This window comes from Astyanax mexicanus, chromosome 2 (genome assembly GCF_023375975.1).
Source record: "Astyanax mexicanus isolate ESR-SI-001 chromosome 2, AstMex3_surface, whole genome shotgun sequence".
Lineage (NCBI taxonomy): Eukaryota > Metazoa > Chordata > Actinopteri > Characiformes > Acestrorhamphidae > Astyanax > Astyanax mexicanus.
This window is the reverse complement of record NC_064409.1, coordinates 37946258-37970461: the sequence shown is the minus strand read 5'-3', so window position 1 is coordinate 37970461 and position 24204 is coordinate 37946258. Positions and strand designations below refer to the sequence as shown.

The 24204-nt window shown below is 37.5% G+C and overlaps 1 protein-coding gene across 2 annotated transcripts in view; it reads right to left on the bottom strand.

The window, feature by feature from the left end:
- Positions 1-577: 577 nt before the first annotated feature.
- gas2l3 (growth arrest-specific 2 like 3) overlaps positions 578-24204 on the bottom strand; it is a 42221-nt gene continuing 18594 nt past the window's right edge. For both annotated transcript variants that reach the window (XM_022671705.2, XM_022671706.2), the window contains exons 3-9: positions 17848-18025; positions 14036-14154; positions 13803-13941; positions 10601-10664; positions 9358-9496; positions 8083-8190; positions 578-3865 (exon numbers count right to left, since the gene is read on the bottom strand). In XM_022671705.2, coding sequence (XP_022527426.2) covers positions 2555-3865; positions 8083-8190; positions 9358-9496; positions 10601-10664; positions 13803-13941; positions 14036-14154; positions 17848-18025 — 2058 coding nt within the window. In that variant the 3' untranslated portion in view covers positions 578-2554. The remainder of the gene's footprint in view (positions 3866-8082; positions 8191-9357; positions 9497-10600; positions 10665-13802; positions 13942-14035; positions 14155-17847; positions 18026-24204) is intronic.

The following is a 24204-nucleotide window of genomic DNA, read 5'->3' as shown; positions in this document are numbered from 1 at the left end:
AGAAAGATTTCTCAGGAATGCTGATAGAGGTTGGTGTCTGGCTATGAAATCATAATTACTAGCAGAAAAAAGGCAAAGGGTGCTCTACGAAATATTACAGACGCTACTCACAAAAGGACTGAATCATTGAGACTCATTCAAAAGTGCCAATTTGTGTTGAATCTGGAGAAAGCACTTGTTACATTACATTACATTACATTATATTTGGCAGACATTTTGTCCAAAGCGACTTACAATAGTGAAGTACAAAAATAATAGAAGTTAAAGGTAAAAACATCTTTACATAGGGCCTAAAAGAGGTCAAAAGGAAATAATTGGATAGAGAAAGAAAGGAGAGGAAGAAGGAAATAAGAAACGAAGAAAAAGATTTCCAGGGGTTGTTTGGCCACAATGACAATTAGGATGTTTAAAGTAAAATAGGTAAAGACATTTAACCTCAAGAGAACTGTAACAACTGTTACACATGGTGGTGGTAGCATCTCCCACCCAATTGTCCATCACCAGAACTGTACTTAATAGTACTTAATACAATCCAAAGAATACAAAGAAGTTTTACAAATGAGCTTTAACAACACTGTTTCCAAAGAACAGATAATTTTATTTAATGCAACACAAGAGTGATTTACACATATATACAAACACAAACACATTAGAAAGACTACATTCAAACCAACGACTGTAAAGTGCTGTTAAAAATAAATCTGAACTAGTTCACTCATACCTTGAGAGACAAGAACTTGTAACACCATATAAGTAAGGGCCAGTTAAAAAAAACAAAAACGAAAAAAAATGAAAAAAGCAAATCACGTTTGGCGTAAGCTGCAAATTAACTGTATAAAAACATAATTGTGACAATGTGTTATTGCTTGAAGCAGTTGATTAAAAAAATGAACAGAAATATGGGCTTGACTCAATCAGTAGTACATGTGGTGATTTGTGTGCATGTCTAGAGGTAGGTCCTATCTTCATGACTAGCTAGATGGCTAACCATGATTTCTGCATAAGCTCAACTGTATTAGATCACAAAGTTACTACTTCAAAAAATAAATTAAAGGAAACACTTACTCTAGCCCATACAGGTAAGGCACATACAAACTAAATAACCAAACCCATACATGTTCTCTCTAAAAACCCACATACCACCCCTATAGTTCTATAGTGTTCTATAGTGCTCCTTGCATTTTTTGTTCAGGGAAACCTGCCTTTGGTTATTATAGCAGCACAAGAGGAAGACAATAGGTCCAATAGGTGCTTTATATTAAAGGGGTTTGCAACCTGGAACAGTAATTACAGTAGTTGCGTTCATTAGCTGCGTCTAGGCTGCAGTCCTGGTAGGACTGTGTAGACTGTGTGCTTGAGGTACTGAGAGCCTCAAAACTTGTCCTTTTTATTTCTTCTTATAATTTATTTATAAATAATATTAAAGCATTTTAATATGAACTCAATTTTAAACAATTATTGTGGTGCTCTACGTGTGCAAACAATTGTGGGAAACACAAGGGCTGCAAAGGATACATCAGTTGCATCCATAAAATCCCTACAATCGTCAGCTTCATTTCTCAGATATATTATTATGAAGGGATCTTTTTATGATGAAGTAGCTGAAAAATGCAGCTAACCTCGGCTGCAGCCTAGACTTTGGAACGCAGCTCACTTTCATCTGTTACTTGACATCATGACAATTATTTAGTCAGCAGTCTGTATGCACTCGACATGCAACCATGGTCCATATGGAAACTATATGTAAATGTATATTTTTATTCATAATTGTTTTAGTTTTTCTTCAGTTTGTTAGAAATGTACAAACTACTGAGTATCGTAGTGAAGCCAATACAAAAATGTGTGCAGTGTTGTGCAGAATCACTGATTAATGAATCAAAATGAGCCTATCCAACAACTATATACCATATACCAACAATTTTACCCTTTTTGGGAAAAATCTTTGCTTTTTTTCTTTACTTTTCTCTTTATTATCAGAATACATTAAGTGCCTTCAGGAATAGCGAGATCAGTCTAAATAAAGCACATATTATATATTATTTAATATAAAAAAAGATAGAATATCTGATTTCTCTCAAATGGAAAAAAACTGTTGATACATGGTATTCTGTTGGAACAGCTCAATTACACAGCTTCACTTCAACAGTTAATGCCTAAATTGACTCTGAATGAACTGAATGTAAAATGAGTTAGACTGATATTAAACCAGATCAAGTAACAAGATGCAGGCCTCGTTCTCAGCTGTTCACTAAAGAACAGTGTGGAGGACGTTTCACGTTTTAGTTTCTAAAATAGAAGAGACATCATTTCCTGACCCTTTTTTATATGGCACATATAAAAAAACACATCAAATAAATTATAAAACATGTACAACTTCAACAGACATTTGGAACCGAAATACCATCTTAAAACCGTACTGCGTTCAAGATACAAGCCTTAAGCCTTAAGTATCTCACAGCAAAGTGCTACACCTATGGAAGGCCAAAGAGAACCCTCCAGGTAAAAACTACCACCGAAGCAGGAACGAAGGAAAAACGCCACTGTCTGCACATATTTAGCTCTTCAGCTTCTTCTTCTTACTGTTCATCTCAAAGTAGGGCTCTTCTCTAGGTTTGGGATCTGCAGTCCGGGGCGTTTGTTTCTGGCTGGCAGTTCTCGGGTTGGGTTTCGCTGCTTTGTTCGGAGCAGGGTTTGTTTTGGGTAGGGCTTTATTGCTGGTTTGTGGTTTTCTGCTTGTGACGTGAACGGACTGGAGGGATGGAACGGACGGCGCGGGTTTTGTGCTGGGGGGCTGTGTGGATGCCACAGTGCGTGGGGCTCCTTTACCCACTCCAACCGGCCCTGCTGGAGGAGCTTTGGTCCTGGAGATCTGAGGGGCTCTAGAGGAAGGTGTGGGAGCTCGGGAGGAGGGGGTGGAGCTTTGTGCTTTAGGGTCTTTTGAGTCTTTAGAGTTTACCTGTGCTTTAGAAGTGAATGGTGCTTTAGTGCTGGCAGGTGCTGGAGAGATCTTGGCCTCTCTGAGGGGTTTCGCCAGGCCTGCTGGTCGAGGGGAGACGGGTCGTGCCTTTCTGCTGTCTGTCTGGTGACGAGCAGCAGGGGAGGGGGGGCGTCTCTGAGCGAGACGTGAGCGCAGAGGGGCGTGAGGTGGACGTCCATCACGTTGTGGAGGTTTCTGAGAGATGGAGGGGCACTGGGTGGAGGAGGGTTTGGGCTGTTTGCAGGTGGGCTCTGGGCAGACGGGACTGCGAGGCTGGGAGGGATTCGCACGTGGACGAAGCTTCAGTCTGGAGGAGGCAAGCGGAGCTTTCTGCGACGTCCCACATGGAACAACTGGAGAGGGCTGGGGCAAAGGGCTTCTCTTTGGAGTGGGAGAGGGGAGTGGGGTGGTCTTGGGAGAGGGAAGGGGGGTGGTCTTGGGAGAGGGAGTGGGCATATGAAGAGTCTTTTTAAGAGCTGCTGCTGCTGCAGCTTTCCTGGGCAGAGATGGGGTGGAGGCAGGCGACTGGGTATAACCTCGTGGTGTAGCAGAGCCAGAGGCAGGCATACCGGGTTTGGAGGTAGTGACAGAGCAGGAGGATGAGGATGAAGAGGATGTGGACGAGGAAGATGATGAGGCTGCTGAAGCAGCAGCAGCGGCAGCAGAGGGGAGGAGGTTAACAGCAGCGAGGGGGTCCATGGTGGGTGGCTGGGCGGCTTGAGCGCTGAGGGCGGTGCTCTGGGCGGACGAGCCTTTCTGATAAGCTAGAATCTTCTGCTCCAGAGTGGTGAACTGCAGCACACGACCAGGGTCATACTTCAACAAGAACCCCTTCAGAGTGTCCCAGCCCCCGCCTACACGCACCATCACATGCTTTCCATGTAGCATCTGCATAAAGAAAAAAAAGAGAGAGAAAAAGCAGAAAGAATAAATGTTGATAGTTTGGATGCTATTGGACAGTTATATAAACAAACAGTATAAACTAATAGTTAGGGCTGAGCAATATGACAATATTTTGTCATCTCTCTGCTTAAGGAACACTGAGCAGCTGACCCTTTCATTACATAAATGTGCAAATCTTTACCAACAATAGTGAAGTTATTTTTAAGTCATTTTAACAGTCATTTTAAACACAGTGTTCACATAATTTAAATAGAGCTCAGTAGGCTGTGGGATATGGAAGGTTTTTCTGAGGCCTGAGCCTGAATCCATTTAGTCACACTCTTTAAATCACAGACTAAAGTCATATGCTCAAGTCATCAAGACATTTTGGGACACGGTCAAATCTGTTGTACCCCAAGGGGTGTTTCAAATTGTGCAGCCCACCACACATCAGTCCCATGGTCTATATCCGATGGAGTGTGTTTAGCTTTTGTATACTTTTCTCCTGCTCTCTCTACAATTCCACAGGAGAAAATATGCACTTCTTACTATTCAATGGAAGTCAATGTACAAAGATTTTATGCCAAGTCATTTTAGAACATTTCTGTAGGTCCTTTCATCATGACATTTGGACACAATGTAAAGAAGAACTGATAGTTTTCAAGTATGTTAAAATGAGAAAGGGAATTAAAGTAGAATGTATTCTATATGAGACAGCTTCCTCTAATGGCTAGTATCTCTCTTGTATAGTACTGACTCGCTGTCAATAGGAAGAGAAGATTTAAGCCCTTTCACCCATACATTAAAGTTAGATCTGAACATTGCATGCTAATCATACTTAGTTTTAGCTGGAATATTAGCAGTAATGTTGTAGTGGTGTGTAGTGTAGTGTTCTCAAACTCAAGTGACCTGGGGGACACCAGACAGGAAGTATGCTCTAAGGGGACCAGAGCTTTCAAAATTGTCAGTTAAAAAGAGTCTGTTTAAAAGTAAATCTGTGTGTACTGCACAATGTACAGCTCCTGGAATGTGTCCTAATTCAAATTCTGCATTATAATAGTAGTTTATCAGTCTCCTTTAATTAGGGCCCTAATCACAGATATATATAAATATACATATATTTATAACCAGTAGAGAAACATCTGATGATCTGCGGTTCTGAGGTCATTAACTAAAGACTTGAATGAACTGTAGCCATAATCCACATATCTATATAATCCAACCAGCACAGTTTATTTGAAGCATTTTATTTTATTTTGGCTTTATTAGAAGTTTTAAATAAATGTAATTACTAAATATCTGAATTACTTTAATATCTGCATCTCAATTTTAAGTGTTTTTAATAGGACTGGTATATTTGAGTATTACAGAGCAACATATTTCAGCTATTAATTTATTAATAATGTATTAGAGTGTAGTAACTCTTTAAAATGCATTTAAGTAGCCTAGAACCTGCTGAAAATAACCTCCGGCATGTGCAATTGTTTTGCAATTTTGAGGCAAATAAAAGGGCAGCCATAAACAAATAAGTAACATTTATTTTATTTATTTATTTGCTTCTAAATTTCAATGCTAAAATTCAACTAAACCGTAACAGCAAGTCATTTAATTATTTTTATGCTCCAACAACACTATTGTAATTACAATTTTGATAAAAAGAATAAAAAAATAAAAAGTGAAAACAGAAAAAGGACCCTATTAAATCAGTCATTTAATTCTCTGATAAGTGTGTCCATGATTATGTCCACTAAATCCTCGTACTTTGATACACAGAAAGCCATCAGACAACTTTCAGATCCTTTCAGCCACAGTGTTCATGGTGAGATTTGAGTTTCTGAATAAACTCTTATTTTCTGGGTACAGGATATGAGCAGCCTGAGGCAGGCAGTCTTTCACAGCCTGTCCCCTGCAGAACCTTATTATTCTGCTCTGAGAAAAAAGTTTTCCTGCAGGGATCAAACTGAGCACTGAGTTACAGGACTTGTAGCTTGCATACTGAGCTTCCTGTTTAGTTTGTGTTTTGCCACTTGTGAGTTAGTCTAAGCGATGCTTTCTTGCTGTGAAAGGGCAAAGCTAAATGTACATTAAATGTGCTGCCATCAGACTGGCTTTATCTCGGATAACTGGATAAAAATATTTTAAAATGTAATTGTGATTGCCTTAGAACTAGATGGAAAAACAGGTTAAAAAGTCTGATTCAAAATACAGTACCAGTCAAAAGTTTAGACACACCTCTTCTCATTCTATGTGTTTCTTTCTTTTTATGATTTTTTACGTTTAAATTTAGTAGGGGTGCGACAAGACAATATTGGTTCACGAGACATGAACGAGATTTTAAAAATACATATTTTTAAATAAAATATTTATATATGATAAAAAATATTTTATTTGACTGAAAAACTGCAGATGAGTTAAAAAAATGTAAAAGTAATCCTGTAATGGAGGTCAATACATTTTCACTGAATGAATTATAATGAATTATGCATGATTTATTGGTTTAACCATAAACCCAATAACTTCTGATCTGCTGTATGATCTCACATGAGTCTCTTCAGACCTTAAACCACTGTCAGAATCCCCCCTTGAGAGTTCTATACAAACCTGGCAACATGAATGAATCTCAACACTGTGCAATAACTGCTTACTGTAAAACTTAAACATAACTTTTTAAACTACCATTGTTTTCTTTCTGTTGCTCAGAAAAAAAGAGCTTGTTTACCTCTTGGTTTATCAGGCATTCTGAACACGTGTTCAGCAGTTATTTAACAGTGTGTGTACGCACTTACAGACCTAAGACTGTTGAGCACATGCACTTAAACAGACTAGATTGGCTTTGCTGGATTAGTATAATGGTTGTCAATGGGATCTCCAGGGCAGTGTGCCAACCAAGGACACATTGATACTTATGCTAAAATAAGGTTTCAGACCCCTTCTTAGTTTATAATACTGTTAGATTCTAAAAATAACCACTATGACTTTCAGGCATTAAGTAAGTCCTGCCTTTTGGCCTGTGGCAGGGGGGAGGGGAGGGGGGAGTGGTGTTCAATTTGTGAATGATATACAATTAAAAGAGAAGCAGGAGAAATATTAGAGGATTTCTTTGCATTTGTACACTGGCAGACTTCAGCCTAACAGTATTAGTCCCTTTTAGAGGTAATCTATGGGTGTGGGAACAAAAAACTAAACGTTCTTGTATTAAGAAATGGAAACAGGAGTGGACCTAATGGTATTTTCACTACACTTGTAGATATACGTAAAGTGTCTAGTTATAGAATGCCAATATTGATCAAATGAATACTTTAAATACTTGTTACAACAGCTTTCTGTGTTGTAACACAAGCTTTGGTCATTTGAAATAAAACAGCACAGCATTATGTTTTACATTGATTGATTGCACTTTACAGTACTTATTCAGCATTCTCACTCTTTAAAGGAAAACACTTTCCAGGACTTTACAAAATAAATAATGATTTTCATTTATGAAAACATGAAAATAAAATGAGTGTATTAAAAGCATCTCAATATAAATTGTATAAAAGTAACTGAATGTACTATTTAATACCTACCTAGTACAAATTTTGTTCCATAAGATGAAAGACCCTCTACAAATCAGCTGGCATTTAATTAGTGGCTCAACAGTTCTTTTTTCCCCTCAATATTCCTAATTTTCCTAAAGTTTTTTTTCCAGGTTTAACAGAATGCATGGGAGCCAAGTTTCCCTTACATTGTGGACCAGTTCTTTATTTCTTCCATACTTTTAATATGTTATATTTTAGTTATATTATTATCATCTATATATATAAATTGTATACAGATTATTAGTTTATTTTTTTTTTTACATTTTCTCTTTTGTTTTTATCTTTTTGCTTCATTTGATGACTGAACAGCCATCTAAGCATGTTGCTGCTAGTTAGGGTTAGGTAACTATGTGACAAATAAACTTTGATTTAACATGATTTTGAAGAGTGTAATGCCTGTTTAGTGTATGTACTTTAATTCAATAATTAAAAAAATCCATTTAATTCAGCTACAGAATGGAAGCTTTGTACATTTTAGTCATTCAGTGAACTCTGTTAAATAATATTGTATCCGGGAATGTGGGTATGTGGAGGAAATCGTGTTAAGGACAGTTGGAGATAGGGAAGAATTTTTTAGCTGTTAAGGATTTTGGGGGCTGGTGCTCCAACATCAAACAAACAATTTAAAAACACATTATGTCTTACCCTTATGAAGAGGATCTTATCCCCCAGCCTGTATCGTCCCTCAGCCAAATACTCGATGGAGAACTTCTGAGAGCAGTTACAGGGAGGATCATCTGAGTCAGCTTGGTCCTGAAAGTACATAGAGGCAAATGTAAGAAGCAATTTTTGACTTTTTTTTTTTTTTATAATAGTCCTGAATACATTTTAGGCCCTTTTATACATTAAATACTACATTTCTTAAAAAAAAAAAAGCACACTTTACATTCTTTTGCTTAGAACTTAAGAGTGTGTATACATGTGGTCAAATCCAAAATAAACAATATGAACACAAGAACTCCCAAAACCCTGGAGTAGCTCAGTAATTGGGAATTGAGAACAACTGTGGGAAAACAGAGATGTGATCATAGACTTGTGTATTATGAGTGTTGGTTAAATGTGTTAGCACTGAACACTCAAAGTGTATTTCTCAGTCATAAGATCAAATCACATGAGGGTTTCACTCTAAACAGGGGGGCTGTTTATTCAACAAATGAAAACAAACCGAATCAAATTAACTACGCAATAAAGTGGGTCAACTTTAATCCTACGCAGATGTTGAATGTTTAGAGAGATCCTGGTCAGGACAAAGGTGATGACCTCATATTTATGTTCTCAGACAAACAGAATTTAGTTAATAAAGTCTGGTATACTTGCATTATATCATGTTTATACACATGCTGCTCCTGAACACAAATGTACAGAGAAAAAAAAAAAAGAGACCACTTAAAAATGATAAGTTTCTTAGATTTGACCAAATTGAAAACCTCTGAAATATAATCAAGAGGAAGATGGATGATCAAATGCCATCAAACCAATCTGAACTGCTTGAATTTTTGCACCAGGAGTGGCACAAAGTTATCCAAAAGCAGTGTGTATGACTGGTGGAGGAGAACATGCCAAGATGCATGAAAACTGTGATTAAAAACCAGGGTTATTCCACCAAATACTGATTTCATAAAACTTTATGAATAAGAATTTATTTTCTTTGCATTATTTGAGGTCTGAAAGCTCTGCATCTTTTTGTTATTTCAGCCATTTCTCATTTTCTGCAAATAAATGCTCTAAATGACATTATTATTATTTGGAATTTGGGAGAAATGTTGTCCGTAGTTTTTAGAATAAAACAACAATGTTCAGTTTAATTAAACATATACCTATAAATAGAACAATCAGAGAAACTGATTCAGAAACTGAAGTGGTCTCTTAATTTTTTCCATTTATGACTGTTTATTTATACTGACAGACAAGAGTACTCACTGAATGGTAGAGACCTCCGTGCTGGCAGCACACAGTGAAGGTTTTGACTGGTGGGGCGGGGTCTCTGGTCATTAGCATAGACTCCTCTAGTTCAATCTCTTTCTCCAGTTTCACCAGCACAGGCGGTTCAATGCCATACCTAAGATCACATTACCACAAATTACAACAAAGCACAAACAAAAGAACTGCAGAACCTCTTATTAACCAGCTAAACAGCATTCCTTTCTACAGTGCTCGGGAAAGACCTGATCCACTTACGGGACACAACAGACACCAAGGCTGAACACTGACCCAAACCCAGACTAAAGACTCAGCAGGCTGCTTCCAGGATCTCACAAACTGCCTCCTGCTGTAACAAGTTCCACTGATCTACTGACTCACCCAGTAAACTCAGTATAGCCGGGAAAACAAATGATACGGCAAAATGGGTCTTGTTTAAAGGCTCCAAAGAGTGATTTTTTTTAGTACTGTAAATTATTCTTAGATGCACGAATAATGTAAATTTTGTTGGGGTGATAAATGCTTAAAAATGCTAGTTTATTTAAAAAGTCTAGTTTTAATATTTTGTCTAATTCTGATTTCCTGACATACCATACAGTGCACTCTTTCTGTACCAGGAAGCAATTACAAAATTCCAAATGCAGTGTTACAGTGTTGCTGTAGCTTGTTGAAGCGATTGTAACTTTATAGTTGGTCTGGCATTTAGCCAAGCACCTGCAAGCTTTAACAGACTCTCTGGCATCATGTATTCTGTCCTCCTCTAGGTATCTAGCTCTTTAAACGAAACCTCTTTAGGTTCCCTAAAATGCATGGTGTTCTCCTGGCATACTGGTTAGCACTTAGTCATTTTATTTTCGCTTGCATATTTTTTAAGTAGATAGAAAGGAGTGTGTAAAGTGAGAGTGTGTAAATTATGAGCCTATAGAATATAAAGACTATAATGTAACAGTTTTGGGATTTTAAAACCTGTTTATAGCTCCGTTGAGGATATACTGAATAGAAACTTAAGAATTGAGAGCTTATTAGTTTGTTACTCCAGTGTACCAATGACTAATTGTTCGATTATGCCAAAATAAAATAAAAATTCTGGTTTAAAAAAAAAAAAAAAAAAAAAAAAATTATATAAACATCACTCTCTCATCACACTTAGAAGAGGAAGAAACAAAAATATGAAACATGGCATGTCCAACAATTGTCCTGTTTAAGATCGAAAGAATATTTCTATTTAAGATAATTCACTTACTTGGAGATGACGCGTCCGAGCTCCAGCAAACAGAGACACACCTGCCGAGGATCTTTGTGTAGAACTGTAAAAAAAAAAGGGAGGAAAATAAATTAACACAATCATGTAATCTGCCATGTTAAACTGTATTTAAAAATAGCAACAAAAATAAACTAATCTGACAAGGTACTAACAGCAACTTCTTTTTTTATATACAGTATGAGAAGTTAAGTGTCTTAAATTCAGTGTTTTTTACTACTGTAAAAGAAAAAATTGTAAAACAAAACAGATTGTTATATTTTAGAGTCCAAAGTAGCACCTCTTGCTGAGATGACGGCTTTGCACATCTTGGCTGGATTTTCTCAGTCAGATTTATGAGGTAAGGTAACAGCTTTCCTGAACTTATTAAGAGTTAATTAATTTAATTTCTTGTACTCTTAATGTGTTTGAGAGCATCAGTTGTAAAGTTGTGAAGAGGTAGAGTGAAAAGCTCTATTTGAGTAATGTTCTAATACATATTATAGGAAGTACTACTCAACTAGGTAAAGGAAAAATACTTTACAAAATAAAGGTCAGTCAATCCAAAATATTTCTAGAACTTGCAGTCATATAGACGATCAAACTTTGATGAAACTGGCTCTCATCAGAATCACCCCCCGGAAAGGAAGACCAAGAATTACCTCTGTCAGAGTTTCCAGCCTCAGAAACCACAAGTTAACAGCACCCCAGATAAGAGCACCTTAATGCTTCACAGAGTATTTTGGTTTGTTTAACACGTAATTCCTTATGTGTTCCTCCATAGTCTGAATGACTTCTGTATTAATTTACAATGTAGGAATTAAATTGAATGAGAGGGTGTGTCCAAACTAGTGACTAACCCTAACAGACTTCTTATTTACAGTACCAATCCAAACTATTGCACAAGGTAAGAATAAGGAGGAAATCATATATCAGTGTTTATGTTCCTCATATTCCTGCAGTGGATTTTATCATCAGCTGATCAGCATAATGACAACCAATCTACAGCCAATAATCTCTAATTACACACAGTGTGAGAAGAATGAGGCATGATTATCATGTAGCACAGTGAGGTCTGGGAGAACATGGAGCACTCAGGTTAATTGACCGAAGCCTCCATCCCACAGAATCATTAAGAGTGGGGTTTAAACCGTAGCTGGGGACATGCAGGGGGCTTAGACGACGACCGTCTTACAGAAAGCAGCGAGAGCTTAGCCTCAGCAGCATCATGCCCGTTTGAACCGATTACAGCTTCCATTAGAACAACATAATTAGCTCAGAGGGTGACACACGACTACGACACAAGTATTAGGACATGCAAAGCAGTGATGTACAGCATGTCTAGTTGACCCCAAATCTGTACAAGACTTTGAGAAGCAAACAAGGGCAAGCAGGTCAGTTTAATATAAAAGTTTAAACTACAAGACATCTAGAAAAAGACACAACTGTGGTATTTAATTATTATACACTTTAAACACACATAACCTCGATCATTTTTATTTACTTCAATTTTGCCCACTGTGCTTACTTGGTGAGAGGAGCCCATTAAATGAGAATGATCTAGTATACTGACTTTTTTATTTGTTTAATGTTTGATCTATTTAGGATATTTAATATTTAATTCAAAAGCAAAAATATTATTTGTTTAAAATCGTTTCTTTAATCATTATATCAGTGGCATATAATGATGATCTTAAAACGACAATAATATGATTCATCACCTAACTTCACGTTACAGTTTTTCCTTGGTTGCTTTGGAGCACCTCACATCAGAATTGAAGTTCTCAAAACCAGTTGTTAAATCTTCGCATCATCTAGTTACTAGTGCATATCACAGAAGCCATTTCTCATTTATTTTACACAAACAGCAGATTATTTTGTACAACTGTCTGCTGGTTCCCATTATCGACTGCTTCTGTCCTGCAGATCACAATATATTTTACTTTACTCTGGCTCACCCACTAGAACAGATAGCCATTAGTTCACTGCATACGTCCTTACATTCAAATTAGGTAAACTTGTTGTCAGAGCCTGTAAAGCAGATTTTATACATTTCTATTAGATTGTTTCTGGTAAATATCTCCTGAATTGATTTTTAGTTTTTAAATAGCAAAAAATAAAATAAAATGCATTTGGGATATACACAGACATGCCAAAAGTCAAGAGACAGAAATTAGCATCATGTCCCATGGATGCTGAAGAACACTGCATTGACCTGTGTGATATGCATGTGGGACTTTCTGAATTGAAAGTGGATATGATTACTTTGGCTACGTTTACATTAACACGCTGAAGTAACCATTTTTTTGCTCAATTTGGCTCAGATCTGATTTTCTTATGGCTGTGTGAACGTGCCAAATCTGATTTTTTCAAATCAGATTTGAGTCACTTTCGTATGTGGTCCTAAATCAGATATGTATACGATCCATGGACATGTGACACAATTGTGAACAGTCAAATCAGAATTTATGCTTCTTTTTTCTTTTACGCATGCGTTACGTGCTTTCTCTTGTATCCACACATCTCTTGGTGCTGCTGTGCAGCTATATCTGCAAAAACAGCAAAAGCAAACCGCCTGACCTTTTTTTTTTTACCTCCTCAACCTGAACATGAACTTCAGACCAGCTGTTTACTCTCCACTCCAGCTCAGATTTGAAAAATATGGCTGGTAATGTGAACGTAGCCTATGAGACAGTTGTCTGATTGCACAGACACTTCTTGCCAGATGCTGATGGTCACAATCATTACTACTTACTAAACTGTCCATTGTGGGCGGTAATGCCTTCTATCATCTTACTCTGCTAATTCACGTCACCTTGCCCTGAACAAGCTGGCCAGCATCATTCGAAATGTAAAATATAACAAATCATACAGGTGTGGGCATTCCCAAGCCGTCCTTCTGAGCAAAAAAACACTGTAATAACACAGAACCAGTTATTACATTTCAAAATACTAAGGATTTTACCAATTCCCTTATAGATTTAAACAACCTGTGATTTCCTTTAGACATGCTCATCTGCCCGTCAAAATTTTTTGTGCATAGCCAATTTAAGATGATTTGGGCAGGAGATGGAAAAAGCTGAATTCCAAATATGTACATAAATGTTTGCATTTTCAAATGAAGCCCCTTTGCTTAGTTTATTGACTAAACAGACAAAAGCAAAGTTAAATAAATTGAGTATTTATATTGTGCGTCATCACTTACCCAAGCCCTCCGACTCAAACAAGTATGTGTCGTCTATCCCAATTTGCCGGCACCAAGACAGGAAGTTTGCTGTGTTGTCCCGTGCAAAAAACGACCTTGGAGAAGCATCTTTCTTAAATGCCACTTTCTTCATAGGAAACTGTAATAAATTAAATAGAGAAATGTAAGAGAAAACAGAAGAAAGAACAATTGCTTCTATTGTTTCTACTATTGCATTCGGCTATAAAACTGACCTGCTTCTTGTCTGAGAGACAGTCCTCGGGAATTTTGCTTTGCAAAATCCCAACAAGTCGGCACAGCTTCGCCCCGTTGTTCAGCTCCTCCATGAAGTGCTCAGCTCTTACCTCTTCTCCTAAAGAGGAAGAGACAGCATGTGAGAGAAAGAGAGAGATCAGTCATGAGTGATGAGAGAGCATGTTTAGTTCATGAGACAAAGCCACGAATCAGAGCATGAATCAAATTTCAGCACCCTGCCAAAAACAGAATGCAAATACTGAAGCACAACACAACATAACATAAGCTATTTCATAATTCACTTGTCAAAATGTCCTTAAACACTAAATGTTTAATATAATGCTAGTATTAATTGATATGATTAATTACTCACTACTAAGGGTGTAATGGTATGTGTACTCGTACAAAGCTGCTGCAATTCAGTGTGCACAGTTGCATTAGGCTACAGCAGTAAAGTGGTTTAATCCAATTTTTATCACTATCTTTTTAATGTGACTGACATCTCAAAGCTCCTAAACTGATGCCCAGGTGTTAAAGCAAAACGCTTCACGAAAAGTTTCAGTTTCAGTTTCATTTTCCATCACAGAAGCTAAGTAGGAGTTCCGGTGGCTGACAGCTAGGATTATCATTGAGAATGTATTTAAGCACAGTGTAAAAAGGTCATGTATTTCAGCCTTTAAGACTCCTGCTTTTTAGATACCAAATTAAAGGGCCAATTATTATTTTGCAGTTTTCCTCGATTTTTGAGTGATCGGCTGACAGCGCATAGGTGAGGGCCGGGCTGGTGATGTCACGGGTCTATATACGTATATATACACAGTACAGGCCAAAAGTTTGGACACGCCTTCTCATTCAAAGCGTTTTCTTACATTGTAGATTCTCACTGAAGGCTTTAAAACTTTGAATGAACACATGTGGAGTTATGTACTTAACAAAAAATAGAGAGCGAGAGAGAGAGAGAGAGAGAGAGAGAGAGAGAGAGAGAGAGAGAGAGAGAGAATAAAGCTCTTTGACCGGGTCTGAGCTAGAAGTTCAGAGAACGCCGTTCAATCGTTCAGCCAGACAACAGATCAGTGCGTTGGATCGGGGCCGGGCAGATTACAGTAAAAGTAGGGGTCAAACTTGGTGCCTTAATTAACTTATGTTAAAAAAATAGTAATGCATTACTGATTCCTAATTAACAGCGTGCGTTAACGCTTTAATGTTGACAGCCCCAATATATTTTTTTCAATATCATGCAGCCTTATACACTACAGTGCAGGTAATCTTTTTAGCTGTTAATTAATTAATTATTATCTCTTCATTAAAGCTATACACAGAAATTCTATGTGGAAGTCGTATACAAACCAGTGAACAGGTCTCCAAACTATGTGTTTTGTTTCCCCACACAGGGATTAGTCTTGTACTAGTCTTGGACTGCCAACCATTTAGAATAAATATTTTTCACTAATTTAAGAGTATAATTCTAAGACAAGGCTTAATTCCCGTCTAGAAAACTACCCCTAATGTTTCACTTTAGACAATGTCTCTGATTTATTCACTCTGATAAAAAACAAAGACCAAAACAAAAAAATAAAATAAAATTGCAGCCAACTATTTCATCAGCTCTCTTCAAACAGAAACAAGAACTAACTCGCCTAGAAAATACATCATTCCAAAATAAAGCAAAGGTTTGCACATTAATCTCATTTTTATAATGTCATTCATTTCAAACTCAGTGTATTGGATTACAGGGAGAGAGACAGAGCCAGCCACAACAAGTCTGAACTCAGTCTGAGTGAACTGAGTGAACTCAATGTTTTGACTCTTATCCTCACATATAAGAAGCTCTTCTGCTTCTTCTTCATTCCTTCAACCAATCGTTAATTATCTGCTTTAGTCTAAATTGAGAGCAACATTAAAATGCAGCTGTAAGCAAAGCCAGTAAACCAAGTAAACCAAGGAGCGGCGCTAGAGAAATGAACCTCATGCGGAAGCATCCTCTATAGAAACCACAGAAAGCACATACACTGTGAACTGGCTCATTTGAACATTAGGATACTTCAACCTCAGGTTGTATTCAGTTGCAGCAGCTTTTGTTGACCTGTACTAAAATATGGGAGTATAAGCAGTCAGCCATGTAAAGGGGATTATCTGGAATGGGAAACTCCTTCTATTATTTCTACTTCTCTAAGCTTTCACATTATACAGAGACGGATCAGCTTGCCTTTTGTTCAGCATGTAAGAAATATGTTAGTGCAGTTTTATAAAAGGATCTGTACACGTGAGCAAATTCCAGGTCTGCTGTCCCTGTCCTACTCTTACCATAAACTACACAATTTTTCTTTAAAATTCTCAAGTCTTTCTACTATTTTATTTTACACACTGCCTTGTTTTCCCCGTTCATTGCTTTCGAATGGATTGACAGTTAATTGTAATTTGGCTTTTCTTTTTATGCAAGAAAAGCCTGTGTTTATTTATAAATAAAAGACTGGCACAATCAAATGTGCACCAGTTGCTTGAACCTTTGATTTTTTTGTTACATTATTTTAGATGCACAATACGAAAAAATAAATAAATAAATAAATAAAAATCTGTGCTCATTTTTCATTGCCTGTCAAACAAAAGCTGATTATATCTGCCTAATATTATTTATTTTACTTTCATAGTAGACACATGGAGTGCAATATTAATATTGTGACATGTTGGATCACTGATTTCCTAAAATTTCTAGAGAAAATATCACAATACATAACCACATAAATTGTAAAAAAAAAAAAAATATTGCAATGTCAATTTCTTTTCCAGTGTAGTTGTTAGTCAGACTAAACACTTTTAACATTCTTTTTACCCATTATATATTATAGATTGATGTAAGGTAAGTTAAGTAAATAAATAAACTGTAATTTTGGAAAAAACATTTTATTTTAGTCAAATTATGTACACATATTTCTCTCCTGAAAACTGTTTATTTGGGTGAGTAAAGCACTTCCGTTTATGTATAGTAAGCTTAGATTTCCAGATTTTCATTAAGCAGCAGCATAAGCAACAATACTGCCGGACAGCGCTACACTGAGGAACCCTAAGTGTTAAGCTAGGGTTATAATAGCCAGAGGTTTGTCCCACGTAGCTTGTTTTAACATGGAAAACATGCAGACTACAGTCTGATATATTCACCTCTCAACGGCAAAAGAGCAAGCACTTAGCGCGGTTAGGGGGTAATGCTAACGTTGTTCCAGCAGTGCTAGCCAGGGTTAGCAGCAGATTAAAGTGCAACTCCTGTATAACGCTGTACTTCAGTGGAGTGGCTTCACTGCTCCTTCCAACCTGACTGGTACAATTCATAGATAAAGTGCACTGGATTATAATGCTCACTGATTTAAGTGCACCTTACATGTCCAAAATCTCATTTTGAGATGCCCATCTATTATAAATAAGGCAACAGATCTATGGAAGTGTTTATATTTGTCAGCTTTTGTTTGATTTTGTTTAAAACCCTGGTGTGGTTGCTCTTTAGTTGCGGTTCGTTAAGTGTGAATGCTGCCTTTTAAACTCTGGTGTGCACCATGCAAAAAGTACTGAAGACAGTCTTACAGATTATTGGCCCATAAAAACATAAAATTTAACAGATTATCGATAGGTGGGGCAAATAAAGAGAAGAGCTACTGTTGTGTTATGTTTGGGGGATTCTGATGTAAAGTGGGACAATACTTGAGTGAGCCTTTGACCCTAAAAGTCTACAGTACCACCTGTGTAAGCAGTTCCTAGACTTAAATTTCTCATGCTTGAAACTAATTTTGTATGAAATCAGAGATTTATATCTCCATATTACCAAGCATTCCAGTGAGCCAGATCGCAAGGTCCTCCTGCATGGGGAATAGTGTAGCTTCATGGCGTACTGTAAGCCACTGGTCATACTGGAAGACATCCGCCAAGCCAGGTCCATGCCGGGGTATCAGGGGGCTGCGGGGGCTTTGTAGCGGCGACTCAAACTTCTCCCCAAACCAAGCCTACAAAGAGAAAAATGTAGAGAAGAACACAATCAGACACAATAAGTCAAGCTTTTTCAGGCTTGAGCAGCAAATGTTTTGAATTTGCCTGTTTTTTTAGTTTTTTTTTTATAAAAGGATTAAACCACCTCAGGACATTCTGTACACTAAAGCACAGAAGGCTGCTGCAAAACAAATGAGTCATGTGTGTGCAGGAAAAGCTTAGGGTTGTTTGTAGGAAGCTTTCCTTTATGCTGGAGTTCCCAGGATGCTAGAAGTTGAGCTGAACTGGAGCTCAGCACTGTGGGACATCTCCTCGTCTCTAACCTGTCAATGCTCATATAGTCCCAGCATTTGATAAGAGGAGAAGGGGCAAAAAAATACCACTCTGTCATTCTCTCTTTACAAGGAGCGTTCCCATTCCACAGCCTGCTTTTAAGAGTTGGGTTAGCAAAACACACAAACCCGACCAAAGACTGACAATAATTACCCTAGCATTCATTTAACAAATACCCCTTGGAGTTTATCCCAGACACTTTCATATTTCAACGTGATTCAGCTTCATGTTTCTACCAAACAATGGCATTTAGGTCTTTTAGATGAGGGAAAAAAATTACTAAGTCCTTTAGTCCTTTCACGTTCAAACAAAACAAACCACAAAAACGTGCAGCACTGGAAACTCGAATCCAATCCAACAATGGATTCTCACACAGAGCACTTGATCTTCCTCTTTCTAATCAGCTTTAGAGTGCTCACTCTAACGTGAAAACTCAGTGCAATGAAGAAAAAAAAACAATACTGCAAACTTCTAAAAAAAAAAAAAAAAAAAAAAAAAAAAAAAACCATTTAGGATTCACTGAATATTTGGCCATCTTAATTACTAATCAAAAAACTAATCAAAAATAGCAAATGTGTTCAGCTAAATACATCAAAACCCTGAATAATTTACAACAAACAATGATTGATTTATTTTAGTTTTTTTACTGTTTTTACTGTTAGCATCACAGATTGCCTTAACCCAGAAGAGGCTGAATGAAGTGTCTGTTAACATTGTAGCTAAATCACTGTAACTCAGCCGAGGTCGACTGGTGTGTTAGTTAGCATTGCAGCTTTTAACCTGACTAAGCATGCCTGTTAGCTTTGCAGCTATACAGTCCCATCTCACTCGAGGTCGGCTGTAGCTTTTAACACTGCGTCTTTTAGCCTGGCTGTGCACAGCAGTTAGCATTACGATTAAACTACTCTAATCCAGCCAAAGCTGACTGCTGTGTATTTTAGCAGTGTGGTGCTTAACCTGGCTGAGCCATGTTTTTAGCATTCTGGCTAAGTGCTCTAACCCAACTGAGGCTAACTACTGTGTCTGTTAGCCTTGCAGCATTTAACCTTGCTGTTAGCATTGCGGCTAAACAGTTCTAACTGTTCTAGCAGCCAAGGTTGACTGCTGAGTTAACGGCAATTTATTTTTCTGTGTCAAGTTTAGGCGTTGCCTACAGCATAGCCTGCATGAGCACTCTACGCAGCAGAGTGAATTTATACATCTCTGTTCATGCCTCCATGACCAATCACAGCTGCTGCTGTGTGTATATGGCAGGCTATGGTGTAAGGTCCGCGTCTACGTGTAGGAAACCTGGCTCAGCGCAACAGTTAGCACTGTGGCTAAACTACTCAACTGAGGCTTACTGTAAAACTCTGAGTGGTACAGTGGGGACTAAGGCGCTTCCACTATGATCGGAAGTGGTTTGTTTGAAAAAAAGGAGTCCTGAGGGAGCACAATTGCCCATGTTCTCTCTCTGGATGGGTAGAAGGAGGTCAAGTTGGTCAACACTAGGCATTCATTAGCTGATGTATTGGAGCCATATGCACATTTGATGCAGAAAGAGGAAGACATACCAAATAAGGGGATATGGAAAATAGTAGTATTAATGAAATGCAGCCTTAAACTAACCTGATCATAGTATTACCCAATGTTAACCAGCTTAGCCTACCTGATGATTCAGTGAAGACTGGCCACCTCGTGAGATAATTTTTCCCTTTTTTTGTGTGTGTAAAAGTAAGAGAACAAAACCTTTCGATGCATTGTTACTTTTGTCATGTTTCTGGTCAAGTGTCATCAAAAGACCCACAAGGCACGATATAGAGGTATAGAGTGTATCTATTAATCAGTGCGGGTAAAACACATTAGCAAATTAAAAGACGAAAGAAGAGTTAGAGAACTTCTAATTGAGTTCATTAGCAGATTATGTGCACAATGTAATCTGCTAATGAACCCCAACACACAATAAGATTAAAGTGGCTGATTAGCTTGTTATTCCACCTGCAGCATTTTCTTGTGCTGCTTACTGGAATCCCGAACAGTCATTATTAGCATGGGCACGTGCGTAATCGTGATATTTTCCCACATCACATTTTTCTCTCACGTTTGATGCTCTGAGGCACAGCAGCAGTCTTTCACAACTGGGCAGAGACTCACTGCGCATGTGACTGCTCATCATGCCCCTCCCTCAAACCGCCTCAGAGCTATTCTCACAAACAGGCTGAACTGTCTGAACTAAGAGTTTAGGACAGAATGCTACTGGCATGTTTGATGCATAAAAAAAACTGTTTACTGACTTACTGTCTGTCTGCAGTCATTTTATCCATTTAAAAATCAAGCTAAAAAAGGAAAGTGTGTGTGTACCTGTAAGTGTATGCATGCAGGTGTTTGTGGAGACACCAGGTGCAGGAGGCTCACTAGCAATAGCAATTCACACTGATCACACCAGGAGTTTTATTACACAGTCAGAACAAAACACAAAAGCTTCACTCGAAAATGGAAATCTCTCTCTCACTCAACTGTAATGGAGAAGGAAACTATTCAGATACTCCTCCAGACCCTCCCTCTGTTTCCCAAACACACACATATCCCAAAACCAGGGAGTGGCTGTAACTTGACAATACCCTGGTCTGCATTACTGTGAATGTGCAGAACTGCTCCTTCCAAGTCTTTCAGTTAAGATCCTGCCAGAAGGCACCAGTCCTCAAATAAGCCCCTTTTACACATGGAAAGTAAGGAGTATGTGTAAATTAGAGATGCACCAATGCTGGTATCCAATATTACACATGTAAATATCAACTAATGCCAATATTTACATTTATACCTCACAGAGAGACTGGACACTGTGGTCTAACTTTTAAATGACATTTAGGTTTTCTACCAAATGAACACAAACAATATAATTAAGAGAGTTTATTGAGAAATTTGTTTTCACATTTATTTAGATGGTCCTAACATTGATTGGTCAAAGTTTTTTTAATTGACAGGTTAAATAAAACAATATATATATATATATATATATATATATATATATATATATATATATATATACACACACACATACACATATACACATACATACATACATATATATACATACATACATATATACATATAGATAAAAAAATTTAAATCTTCCCTGGTGGGTTTTTTCCAAAAAGGTCCTTCATGTTATTTTCGTGATAGTAAAGTTTTCTTATATCTTTATGGGCTGGACAGTCGATGAGGATGTGTTTTATAGTTAGTGGGGTGTTACAAGATTGACAAGATGGTATTTCAGTGTTTGTTAAAAGGTGTCCATGTGTTATTTTTGAGTGGCCTATACAGCATCTTGTGTAAACTGTCTGATCTGATCTTGAGTTGTGTTTGAAGGTTGTCCGTCTTAACAAAGGTTGAATTTCATGTAGTTTACTGACCATAGAATGGAGATACTAGTTTTTCATTGTACAGTGATGATATGTTGTAGCAATATGTAAGAACTTCCAAAATTTAACATTAATTTTTTTTTTTAATTTAAAAAAAAAATTAATAAAAAAATAAAAAACACACACACCATAAAAACGCTTTTTACCTTCGGCCTCTAAAACATCCCTACAGTCTCCAGTCTGTCAACAGGACAGATCTTAGAGAGGATAGTGTAGTGGGATTTTGGAGTAGTGGTCATTTCCTGAGTTAAATGTTCTTCGCTCATGGATGGTTTAACTTGGCCAGCTGTTTGCTAGGTGCCTTAGCCAACTTTGCAACTCAAGTTACAAACATTGCAGAGATGATTGTCTGCATCAGGTTTGGAAAAATGTAGCCGCACTTGAGACTGCTTTCATCTCCCCACTGCCCCATTCAATTTGACAAGAATCGGTACTCTGTAATTTGGTCAGTACCCTCAAAATACAGACTTCAGTATGCAAACCCTGTACTCAGCATTACCCAGATCATGCCAGCTTTCTAGTACAAAGACAATCTCATTCTGTGTGTGTGCTTGTGCTTATTTATTGGTATATGCTTACAGTATTACAGTATATGCTTGGTATATGCTTACAGTACAGTGTGGTTCCTTTGTGGAGCTATTTTAGAAATGTGAGAACATTCTATTATAAAGCCCAAACAGTTGCTCCAAACATCTGGTCACAATGGGGACACATTTTAAAAACAAATTTAGTGAACTAAATGTGAACAAAATCTAGTCAAAGTATATCCAAATACCAACTGGACAGAAAATATGTGGTTAATGCCAGGTGTCATACAAAACACTTCCTGTACTGAGAACACATACAAAACTGGAAATATCTTGCTATATGCTACACGTGTGGAAGGGAAACTAGTTTTTGGACATATTCTGGAGTCCACTTGTGAAAATGGCTATAAAGTATGTAGTGCTGTAAGTCATTACCCTTCCTTAAAGAGACAGTCTGTAAATTTTGGGCGCACAGAATAAGGCGTTGGTTTAAAAAAAATAAAAATAAAAATTATATATATATATAAAAAGTCAAACCAGCGCTGCATGGTAATCTCATGGTAATTCTCTTCTGAAAACTGTTTTTTTGAATGAGTAAAACGTTTCAGTTTATTTACAGTAAGCTAAGATTTCCAATATTTTCAACAGCGAGGTTAGCAGCAGTGCTAGCCAGGGTTAGCAGCGTTTAGCACTAGTAAATGCCACCTAAAACAGCACTACACTGAGTGTTCTGGTAACCCAGTGTTCTTTCAGCTAGCGGTTTATCGTAGTAGCTTGTTTTAACACAGTAAACACACAGACTACAGTCTGATAATACTCTGAACAGCAAAAGAACTAGCACTGCGGTTAGAACTGCTGCTTTATCAAACAATAACAATATTCGCACACAACATGAATCCTTTAAGGCTTTCACGAATGCTACTTCACGAAAGCATATGCCCGACATGCTCGTTCTCACCACTCTGCAAAGCATGAGATCATGGTTGGAATAATAAAGGCTTTTAACCTAAAGCTGCGAATGAAAACTGACAGCAGCAACTGGTATGACGCATCAGAAACAACAGGACAAAAAGCCTAAGCAGTGTTTCCACATCAAGCTTAGCTCAGATTAAGAGGGAAGGGGGAGGTCTGGGTTAAATTCTTCTGCACTAATAATATATGCTCAACTTCCACTCGTGCGCAACAATTTAGACGCTTTTCTACACAGCAGTAATAAATGAGGCCCCAGGCAGATGCTGGCTCACAACCCCATCCTCTATGTGGTAAGATTACACATGCACGATCGGGCACACATGGCACGTACACATTACATAATAAACTGTGCACACATGTTCTATAGGCTGCACTACGTATGTCTTTGGATGTTATAGTGAGTGGAAATAAATAAATTGAGCATTAAAAAGAATGGATGGACACTTCAATACACATCACTTGAACTGCAAAGCTATGAGTATTTCAGTAAAGTACAAATTACACTTTCTTAATAACAAAAAGTCAGTTTCTAAGTATTGGCAAGATATAAAAATAAAACCTTTCATATTTTACAATGAAACAGGTCTAAAACACAGCCCCACAGAACATGAGAATAAACCCTGTTTTGCTAGTGTTAACATCTGAGCTGCTTTGGGAAAAGAGAACAGTGTGTTTTTGAGGGTTTCCAACTACCCCGTGGGACACCAGTCAGGACTGAATTTTATTTGTTTACTGTGAGCACCACACGACACCACAAAGTGTAATTCCAGTGAAAAGTCATAGTAAATTAAAAACTCACGAAATGTTAGAAGCAGTAGTCCATGTAATCTATGGTTAGGACGCAGTGAATTGCAAAACAAACACAAATATGCAATGATGATGACCAGAGATTAAATTTTAAAATATACGTAAAAAAATAAAAATAAAATAAAAATACTGCAGTAGGGTAAAGCAACACAACAT